Source organism: Pygoscelis adeliae, unplaced genomic scaffold (genome assembly GCF_000699105.1).
Source record: "Pygoscelis adeliae isolate BGI_AS28 unplaced genomic scaffold, ASM69910v1 Scaffold413, whole genome shotgun sequence".
In the NCBI taxonomy this organism is placed as follows: Eukaryota; Metazoa; Chordata; class Aves; order Sphenisciformes; family Spheniscidae; genus Pygoscelis; species Pygoscelis adeliae.
In genome coordinates this window covers 448,860-460,285 of record NW_008824403.1, presented here as the reverse complement: position 1 = coordinate 460,285, position 11,426 = coordinate 448,860, and the positions used below count along the sequence as shown (strand labels likewise).

The 11,426-nt window shown below is 38.8% G+C and overlaps 1 protein-coding gene across 1 annotated transcript in view; it reads left to right on the top strand.

The window, feature by feature from the left end:
- Window positions 1-11,426, top strand: part of PLOD2 (procollagen-lysine, 2-oxoglutarate 5-dioxygenase 2) — a gene marked incomplete at its 5' end in the record, with an annotated part of 41,122 nt that overhangs the window by 2,893 nt on the left and 26,803 nt on the right. The window contains 4 exons of the mRNA XM_009320404.1: window positions 4,570-4,733; window positions 5,910-6,022; window positions 8,699-8,762; window positions 9,540-9,637. Coding sequence (XP_009318679.1) covers window positions 4,570-4,733; window positions 5,910-6,022; window positions 8,699-8,762; window positions 9,540-9,637 — 439 coding nt within the window. The remainder of the gene's footprint in view (window positions 1-4,569; window positions 4,734-5,909; window positions 6,023-8,698; window positions 8,763-9,539; window positions 9,638-11,426) is intronic.

The window sequence follows — 11,426 nt, the reverse complement described above, 5'->3', positions numbered from 1 at the left end:
CAGCAGACATCACAAGAGAAAATGGTCTGACAGTGGTATTTGCTGGAAAATTCCTTTGTTGTTTTGCATAAGTTAGGAGTTTAGGAAAGTTGGAGTAGCCTGCTAAACTGGTAGCAAATTTAAAGCTGCTACTCAGTTTTCTTTTTTAATCGTACCTCTTGTGATAAGTAGAAGATAGAGCTAGAAAGCCAATGTCTAAATCATCTTAACCAATTTATGAACAAGCTTTATAAGGGAAACTTACTACACTGAATATTTTCTTTGTACACTTAATTGACAGTAAAAGTAACAGTTTGGAGGTACACATTCAGTTTTTGAATTTTTTTCTTACTGACTTGATCAGTTTTGCATTCGGTAAGTGGAAAAAGTATCTTTCTAAAAGTAAATACACTACATGTTTGTTCGTAATGTTGTTCTACTGATCATACAATAACTGAAGCTTTTTAGGATTAATTTGGGAGATTATTTTGTTCTTTACTAAATGCTCAGATGAATCAAATGTTTCCCAAATATTTGCTACTTACATTGAATTTTTGTTTTCAAATTCATTATCCTGATTCATCACTATTTTCTCCCTATATGGTAAAATATGCAAATTTGTTATCAGATTTGGGTATAGCTGAAATTCTTCTCCAGCATAATTTATTCTCTTGAGCGGCAGGCTGTCTGCTGGCATGGATGAGAGAGTACAGAGGACCATGTGTGTTGAAGTGGAGATGCCATAATCTTTCTTGCCATGAAAAATCACAGGATTTAAGGCCTCCCAAGTTCTTGAGGTCCATAATCCCAAGTACATATTGATTTAAAGCCAGTGGAGCCGATTCCAAATAGGAGAAAAAAAAAGTTTGCTGATTCTAGCATTATGTTTTAATTCTAATGAGCTTTTTCGTTTCCAGGAATCCTGGTTTGCAATTGAAATGTTAATTAATGTAGCAGTAAGTTTGGAAAAGACAAATATAGTGAACTTCCTTTCTTTTTCAAGTGTTTTTCATTATATTTATTGTGAAGCACTTGGAATATTAATCTTGGAGGGGGGAGAAAGAAATGTCTGGTTTACTTACTGTAACTAGGCAAGTAATTTCTAGTGAACTGTTTACTTAAACTTAGCTTCTTGCCTTTTTTCTTTTTTTTGAGCAGTCTTTTTTATACGGCTCACAATTCTGGAAATAGTTTGAACTTCTGTGAACAGCTTGTTTCTAGGTGCAGATAGCAAAACGCTTTGCCTGCAGATGGAATGCTATTTCAATTAGGCTTGTTTTTGTGAGAACTAACCTCTGGTTTACTTTGGACCATTTCAGATTGAACTGGCTAATGGCCAGCGTAGACTGGATGAAATGGTTGGTGCTGTGATTGTTCATCCAGAACTCCCACAGCCATCTATTTGTATCGTGGAAGATTTTTGAAGCCTCTCGGGTTTTTTGTTTTGTTTTAAATATTTGTCAAAGTGGAGGATAACTACATTTTTTACATATCTCAAAATGGTTAAAGTGTGATCGTGGTGGGGATACAGTGTAAATGACAAAATGGCTGTGCAGCTGAACAGTCCAGTTAATAGGATGAAATACGGGACCGGCATTGCTGGTTACTAGAGTAAGCCCTCTCTTGTTTGTATTTTGAGCTCCTATCCTGCAGCTCCAATAGCAACATGTCCTTGTTATGAAAGTTGTGGATGCAAAAGTTGCATGTTCGGTTCTAGAGGATCCCAGCCACCATTGCTGTTTCCCTGTGTTGCTGGGAGCACTGGATACGTAGCCAGGGTGCTTTGCTGCTGCAAAAGAGGAGGAGGGATGGGTGGATTCCAGCCTCAAGCATCTGCCATCTGGGAGCTTCAGGAAATGGGATTGGAATTGTGGAAATTTCAGGTGGTGTGCCCCCCCCCCCCCTCCTTGCTTTCTGCTTAATCGGAAGGATTTATAAAGAATAAATAAAAGAGCATCTGAGCTTTTCCAGCTTGCCAAGGCAGCCTGCTTTTTCCTGGATATATCCACACTTTTTCTCCCCTGTCAAATTTTGAAGGCCTGTTTAAAGTAAGCCATGTGCATCACCCATAATAACAGTATAAACTGTCAAGGATAGTCCTGGGACCCATTTTGTGATGGTCTTAGTGGTGGAGACCTGAAGTGAATCCTCCCTTACAGAAGGAGTGGAATGCTAGATAGACTGAACATAATCTGACATAGCAGGTAAGCAAGGCAAATGATGGATTTATAGGTTTTAGTTTGACTCTAGAAGTTTTCGTGTTGCCTGGAGAGAAAAGCAGGAGCCTCAAAGCAGCTGATGGGGAGACTGGCAGCGAGGGGTGGAAGGCTGGTGGAGGTCCTGCTCGGGAGGAGGTGTGGTGGCAGTAAGTCACCTCTTGACAAAACAAAGGGCCATGAAAATTATTGGAAAATGGAGGTCGAGTCATACAGGATTCATACTCCTGCATAATATCCATTAGCGTGTAAAATTCACAATAATTGGTAATGCAATTTAGCAGCTCTGCACTGTGCTTTGTATTATAAACTGTGCTGTATTAAGTAGCGTATTCCTTTCACAAGCAGAGCCTGTGGCTAGCCCAGCGTGTTGCTCAACTTTGGCTTTCTCTTCCAGAATGACAGTCCTTGGAAGCAATGTTCCAGGGGTATTTGGTTCTTTCGTGCAGCTGTAAGTCATTGCAGCAGCAGCACTAACCTGATCAAAGAGGAGAAGCACAGCCTGCCATAAGCTATTAAGTTAAAGACTCAGACAAATCCCTGTTTTTGTCTGTCTTTGACTTGCCTCCTGTTTCTTGCTTCTTGTTCAGGCTCATTCTGGCTTTGAATCGGGCTACACCAATTGAATGGAAAAGGGAGGGAAGTGTATTCCTGTATATTTGGGCAGGAACAGGCAGTTTTTGCAAAACTGGGGAAGCTCCAAAATGTGCAATATTTTTTTTTATACATTCTTCTGCCAAAGTTACAGAAAAACAAAACAGTGAGAGTTTTTGGAAACCCACTTACTTTATATAGACTACATAACACACTTCCTCGCCAGGGTTCATACTATGCTCTGCGGTGGAAATCTTCCCTTTTGCATTTGTAAGCCAGCTGTTGTTCAGTTCTCTCAGGCCAATTGCATGAAATCCCCTTTGAAGAAAGGATGTTTAAAATAATTTCAGAACTGTAATAAAGAAGTACCAGAAGTCAGTAATGGTTGATCTGTTGGCACTATTGCTGAGTAATACGTTGCAATGCAAAAAGTTCTGTGTACTGCAGGTGGGGGTACTGCTGTCCTCCTTCTTAGCCTGGCTAAAAGACTTTGCAAGAACAAAATCTTGGTCAAGGTTAGACCTTTTGATTTTTGGTAGCTGTACCATTCCTTTGCCCTATATCAGGGCTGATCATTTCCAGTTACTGAGGTAGATGTGTGGAATAAGAATATACCTGCATTCGGATGAGGAAGCTGTGAGGCTGCGATGCTGCCATTAAATCCAAATATTCTGCTTTTTCAGCCAGAGGCTAACCTATGACATGATTCCAATATTACTGTGCCATGGTTTCACGCTGTGTAAAATGAACCTTGAAGTGGTTTGCACATTAATGCTTTTGTATGTAGATCTCAAGTACGAACAAAGGAACCTTATGCTCTGAATAATTTAATCATTTATCTATATTTTGAGGTTTTGGTTTGGTGTGTTTTTTTTTTCTCAGAGGCATTGATTTAAATATGGTTCAACAACAAGAAACCACTAGGCTTGTGGTACCACATCCTTACATGACCTTTGCAAAACCTGTGCATATTTCTTTCTGTTTTGGGGTAGTGCTGACCTTCAGCTGTGGGTAACTGCTGTTTTTAGAGATGAGCCCTCCACCTTTAGGTCTTTGTCCTCGATAGGAGTTGGGAGTCAAATCTGATGAACACATAAAGGCAGGTGAAGTTTTTCATAAATAGATATTGTGAAGTTTAGAGCCTTCTGAAGTCTTCAGCACATTAAAGAGGTTGAAGGAGAAATCTATATATTGTCAGGATTCAACACAGTTTAAGTTTATGGGCAATTAGACTTGTTGAGAAATAGCTAAGTACATTCTTGATAAGACTTTTCAGAAGGAAGTCAGTGCCGTTGTGTTTTGGGACAAGGTCATCTAGAGTTTCCCAGTGAGAGTCACCTAAATCATCTTTCAGTCCTCCTCTGTTTCATCTGCTAAGTTCTGAATTTTTGTTTTGTTTTGTTTTTGGTTCTCAAACACATAAACAGTTCTCTAAAGGGGAAAATATATTTTTTACTCAAAATACATGAAATGTGAAAATCAATTTCGAGTAGACAAAATCTGAAGGAAAAAGAATGTCCAAAATGTGGAAGGTTAAAAAAAAAAAAAGAATGTAAATAGAAGGGGAAACTGTATTGGATAAATAGTATTGACTGAAGTTTTTCTCCTAGAAGGGTATAAGATTTTTACATGGTGGTAAAACATGATTTAATGAGTCATTTTTCAGAATAAAAGGACTGTCTATGACTTTTAAAATTTGAATAGTCCAACCACTTGTTGTTTTGAACACAGAGACATTAAAATTAAACTAATCTAACAGATGTCTTTTCTTTATTTTCAGCTATGATGTTATCTTTGCGGGGGGCCCTGAAGAACTGCTAAAGAAATTTCAGGAAACTAATCATAAAGTGGTATTTGCAGCAGATGGACTAATTTGGCCTGATAAAAAGCTAGCTGACAAGTATCCTGTTGTCCGGAGTGGAAAACGATTCCTGAACTCAGGAGGCAAGTGTGATTCTTGAACACAGTAAACTCTTGAACTTGAACATGACTCACTTCTGTTACCTGTTCTATGTATTTGTATGTGGAACTGTTCCTGAATTCCCCAAGTACAAAATCGAGGACTGGATTTGCTGTACTCCTTTTCCCTTCTCCCTCCCCACTTGAATAGCTCTTCTTCTGTGCTCAAGAATAGTTTCCATTCAAACTTACATAGTATTTGTTGGCAATAACTTGTAAAAAGCAGGTAAATAAAGTTACAGCCTAGCAAGCAACTGTGCCTTGCAACAAAATGCTGTGCAGGGATGACCCAATTGCCACCGATTGAATCTACTTCAGAAGCAATCTAGTGTATGAGCCCAGTGAAAGCAGTATATGCTACTTATGGTCATAGAATTTCCTGACTTGGCTACGATGTTCTTGGGGATCTGTGCATACAGTGTAGATGTGCTGGTAGCTCTGCCTGGCCCGTCAGCATGGCCTAGGCAGTTCATTCCAAGAGAAGTGCGAGTTACTCCTGTTAATCTCAATGACATGTTAATTCTGGAGTCCTCCTTTAAATGCCAGCTCTCGTAACAATAATTTTGCAGTTGATTAAACAATATCAGTGTCAGTGCATGTATTAACTGCTACAGAGCACACTATGTCACTTCTCCTAGGTACATGGTGCTGGGCAGCGTTTAGATCTGGGAGTGTCCCCGTTCCTTTCCCTCCCTTCTTTACCTCACCTATCTGCCCTATCTTTTTTTGTTTTGGCTTAAACATAATGTATATTGGTTTTTGAATTGAGTTCTCTTTGTAGTTCTGGCAGTATTAGATTCAGGCTTCTCTGCCAGCAAGAAGTGACTGATGAAAATGAAACTTTTTCCACAGATGGCCTTCTTGGGAGCAGTAGTAGTCTAATCTCATGCTTTGGAGTTCTCAGGACCATCCTAAACACATCTGTTTCCTACTTTTTCCCCTAAAATAGCATTAGTATAAAAACAATCCTTAATTATGAATTCTTTAAAACAGAACTGGTACATATCACAGGAAGAAAACTGGATTTTGAGCCAAGTTGTATGAATTTCATACTTTTCCTTTGCTGGCACCAAAGAGTCAGAATGAAGTCCCTGAGTGGCGGACAGCATTGGCAGAGTAGTGCTTTTTATGGAAATAACTTATGTGTGTGTGATATTGCAGGATTTATTGGTTATGCTCCATACATAAACCGTATTGTGCAGCAATGGAATCTGCAGGATAATGACGATGACCAGCTCTTTTACACCAAAATCTATGTTGACCCATTGGCAAGGGTAGGTAGTGACTGGCTTTCTCATTTCTTTATGCTTGAAATAACATGCTGCTCCTCATAAAACATCAGGAGATAAAAATAAAAGGAGTGCTGTCTCTTTATTCCTGAGTGCCATGTTGACGGTTGTGTTTGTTCTCTGGAGGTTCCTACTGTTGGAGTGATGAACAGGCTTCCAAAGGGTCATGACTTAATATATTATTTCAGGCTGTCTGCAGATCCAGGCAGTTTGTACTTCGTTGTTAGGAATAATAGCTCTGAGGTATATGATTGGACACATTCATCTCAATGAGGGTCCCATGTATTTGGCAGTTTGACGGCCGGAGAATGTGGCATTTTTCCAGGGTGTCACTGAACTACTTGCTGATCCAGTGTTTTATATTCTGGCTTGCTGCCATTTCAGATCCTGCCTGCAGCTCTCTCTCACTCTTCAGCTTTTTGTGCAGATACGTTCAATAAAGCTGCATCGTAAATTTTTGATGAAGACCTCGCCGTGCCCTAGCTTAACAAAGTTCTCTGCTGAGTAGCAGCAGTAAAGCATGATAGATGTCAGAGGCATGGGCCCTGATGCTGGAAAAAGAGGGCTAAGGAAAGTTAACAGTGTATTGATGCAAAAAGACTTTTAGAAGCTGATATTGCAGAATTTTGAGGTTGATTTTGAGCATTTGTATACTTAAGGCAGATGTGAAGTTTCTGAAATAAATACATGTTTTTCTATTAAGTTATGCCTGAAACATCAGGCATGTTTAGATACAGGTACAGGAATAGAATAGAATATTTCAGTTGAAAGGGACCTACAAGGATCGTCTAGGCAGTTCAACTGCCTGACCAACACGGGGCTGACCAAAAGTTAAAACATGTTATTAAGGGTGTTGTCCAAATGCCTCTTAAAACACTGACAGGCTTGGGGCATCGACCACCTCTCTAGGAAGCCTCTTCCAGTGTTTGACCACCCTCTCAGTAAAGAAAAGCTTCCTATGTCCAGTCTAAATCTCCCCTGACGCAGAATTGAACCATTCCCACGCATCCTATCACTGGATCCCAGGGAAAAGAGATCAGCACCTCCCTCTCCACATCCCTTCCTCAGGAAGCTGTAGAGAGCAATGAAGTCGCTCCTCAGCCTCCTTTGCACCAAACTAGACAAGCCCAAAGTCCTTAGCCACTCCTCATAGGACACTTCTTCCAGCCCTTAATGTTTGAATTAATATTATGCAAGTTAAGTCAGATGCTAGATATGCACTTGAAAGGACAGGGTGTAGAGACATTAAAGCTGACTCTGCACCAAAGTCAGAAGTAGTGTAATTAGCTGTCTAAACAGACTGTCTTCTAGACAAAAAATGTGTACCTCTGCACAGTGCACTACTGCACTGTGATTCAGAATGCCTCCATGGTGCTTAGCTTGGGATCATATAATAGTTTGGGTTGGAAGGGACCTCTAAAGGTCATCTAGTCCAACCCCCTGCTGTGGGCAGGGACATCTTCAACTAGAGCAGGTTGCTCAGAGCCCCGTCCAACCTGACCTGGAAGGTTTCCAGGGAGGGGGCATCTGTCACCTCTCTGGGCAACCTGTGCCAGTGTTTCACCACCCTCAACGTAAAAAATGTCTTCCTTTTATCTAGTCTGAATCTACCCCCCTTTAGTTTAAAGCCATTCCCCCTTGTCCTGTTGCAACAGGCCCCGCTAAAAAGTTCGCCGCCACCTTTTTTTATAAGCCCCCTTGAAGTACTGATAGGCTGCAAGAAGGTCTCCCCGAAGCCTTCTCTTCTCTAGGCTGAACAACCCCAACTCTCTCAGCCTTTCTTCACAGGAGAGGTGTTCCATCCCCCTGATCATTTTCCTGGCCCTCTTCTGGACCCACTCCAACAGGTCCGTGTCTGTCTTATGCTGAGGGCTCCAGAGCTGGACGCAGTACTCCAGGTGGGGTCTCGCCAGAGCAGAGTAGAGGGGCAGAATCCCCTCCCTCGACCTGCTGGCCACACTTCTTGTGATGCAGCCCAGGCCTGGGTTGGCCTTCTGGGCTGCAAGCGCACGTTGCTGTACTATATACTGTACTATACATTAGCACTAATTGTCTGTACGGTGATGTCCAATGCTGTAGAATACGTAACAAAATCTTGGAAGACCAAAACAGAATATGTTATCTGTATAAGGGTTTTTAAGGGTGTTTTAAAGGTTATATACTCTGATCAACATGTTAAAACTTCAAAACAAGGTACTTTAAAAAAGAATCTAAGTAGGATTAGTAATACAATATTAGGAACATGTTTTAAAACCAGTGGTGTTTTCTATTCTGACGTGATACTTAGATTGGGCTTTTATGTTTTTGAGACTGTGAAACACAGTATGTTTGGTTGCTTGGCCAAGACTTGTTAATTTTTTGTTAAGGTAAGACACAAATTTTCTTTGGCTTATATTGCCAAATTGAAGTTTCTTTGGAGAGTTATGACCTTTATCCTTCAAGTTTAGATAGTTTTTGCATATATAAAACTGATCGGTATACAGCTGTACAACTCAGGAATATGGAAAAACTTAACAGTATAAAATTGAGAATTATATCTAAGAGCAGAACATGTAGAGTAGTTTTGCCTGATTATTTGCTGCCACTGCAGTATAACTGTAACATTATCATGAAAACATTGGCTTTTAGAATGCCTCAACGTCTTTGCTACTTCTATTTCAGGAACACATTAACATTACTTTGGACCACAAATGTACAATTTTCCAGACCCTAAATGGAGCTGTTGGTAAGCGTATGATTTGCATGTTGTGTGTTCTGTTAACTGTTATTAACACTTTTTTTGCTTAACCATGAATATCATTCCCTAAACATATGCGTGTTTTAAAGAAGTATTTGGATGAGTAAACCTGATTACCAGATTAGTTACAGGTCTTTTGGGTTTAATACTAATTGATTTCTGCCATTGATAAAATATTTGGTTTAAAATAGAAAAAATAGTTTTCAATAAATGAAGTTAGCAATAGATACAAAGTTAAGAACCACTTTTCCATCTGCCTTTTACAAACTTAGTTACAGGAGTAAGACTGGTAATAAAAATTGCATTTTAGATGTTCTTAAGGAAATGGCTATATGTAATGAAATGGAATTTGGAATAATGTGGAATTTCCTTTATTTAATTGTTATGGATTTAAATTGAAAAATGCCATCTGTGCAAACTTCCTTTCTTACCTTTAACCTTCAATTATGGAACAGCTGTTTATAATCAGATCATATCTGAAATAACTGATTTCTCTATAAATAGCATTTGCACAAAATTAGTTTTATTTTCAAAGCAGGTTTTATTCAAATACTGAAGGCTGCTGATGGCAAATGCTGAAGTTTGATGTAACCTTATTTAGCATAAGGAGCTTAGAATTCAAGGACTAGTTAAAAAAAATGAACAAAAGCTTCCAAATAAGTAACATTGACAATGATAACAGCAGGGTATATTGTATCAGCAAGAACTCTGAAGTTTTAGCTTTTATTTATATACTGTTATTACTGTACGATCTTTGATTTTCAGATGAAGTCCTTTTGAAATTTGAAGAAGGAAAAGTAAGAGCAAGGAATTCAGTGTACGACACATTACCGATCACCGTTCATGGAAATGGTCCAACTAAAGTGAGTGACAGTTTGTTTTTATTTTTGTGCAAAGATGGCAATTTTAATAGAGGCAAAAACAATGGTGGAAGAGTCTGAAACAGTCATAGCACACCACTGCTCATTTCCATTTAACGTTAATAAGAATTGCAAGGATAAACAACCCCATCCTAATAGTTCTCTCCATCATGTTATTCTGGTATCACTGTAACTTTATCGCAGCTGAAAGAACTCATTCTGCTCTCAAATTCATTGTGGCATGGGATATTAGAAGCGAGTAAGCTTATGTTAATTTGTTCACTATCACAAAACAATTCTTGAAGCTAGTGAGGAATGTCTATCTGGTTATTAAATGTAATCAGAAGAATAGGTTTTCAGGGGGAGAAAAATCTAACCAAGAGTCACAGGCTGGGGTACAAAACAGTAACACATCTGATCCTACTGCAGACCTTGGTGTGTGTTTGTATACACATACATTAAAAAAATATACTGTGTATATAGGCAAAAAAAATATATGTTTGTGTGTGTATATATGCACATGTGGCTGGCTTTTTTTGTTGCATCTTCAGTGTCATTGATCACTGCCTGCAATGTACCCATGGCTCATGATCTCTGGGTTCATGGTAGAGCATTGTCTGCCCTGTGAAATAGCTGTTTCAGCAGCTTCTGTCCATGTGTAAGGATTCAGTGGTCCAGAGGACCTGGCACAGTTTTCTCTGGGAGAAATGACTACATTTTGGTCATATGGCAGTTGGGTTTTTTGTTTTTGTTTCTTTTTTTGTTACATGGCAAAGAAGCGTAAAGGTGTATCATTTCTAAGAGTCTCTGACTGAAGGATTGGGCATGGCTACTTTCTATGTTCTGTTCATCTGAATACATGTTCCTTACTGTAGCTGCTTATTTTCAGAAAAATGCCTCCCAGGAGAATGAAATAAAGCTTGAAACTCATTAATATCCCCATGACTGCTGCTTCTTAGTTTTTGCACCGTATTTCATCTTTGGAATCGGTGAATAGAATGATGCCGTTATCTGTTTGGCTTGTAACTACTCAGCAGTGGTGAAATATATGACCATTTTCTTCCATGTTGCTACAGTTATTTTTGCCTCAATTAAATCCTCAAGTTATCTATCATCACGGGCTTTGCTGGCACTTGGCCAATGAAAAGAAAGGTACTGTATTTTACAGTTGGGCAAGCAGTTATATGTTGGAACTCTTTATACTAATCCACAAGTTATGCTACATTAAACAAAACTCAATCTCTGCACGTAGTGATGTAGTTCTAAAAACAGAGAGGAAACTCTTGCTGTATATCACTCTGTCAGTGTGATTAGATTATTCTGTTTTAAACATAGAATAAAAGAGGGAAATAATGTAATGGGATTGGAAAAACTTTTCACTAGTTACTTTCATGGTAGTTTATTTACTAATTCCCAGAATTAACTCCAAATAGTAAAAAGGTTTCTTTTTGTTTATAAGAATGTTCTGTTTTGTATTTAATGTCTTCAGTTTGCAGATTAGTAAATAGCATTGGTCAGAGACACTTCTTTGAAATGGATACTAAATTATCCTGACATCCTAACATGTAAATTTTTTTTTCTCAAGTGCAACGGCTTGTGAAATATTCATTTTTGTAGACTTTATTGTACATCTCTGAAATTAAGTTCAAGCAATTCTATTTATAATCTGTCTAGAATGATTTTCAGTATGCATAAATAAATGCCCAAAATCTGATAAAATGGAGATTGAGTATTGGGCTGGAGTTGTGTTTTCTATGCAAAATTATATTCTATCTTTCTGGTTTTTGATGAA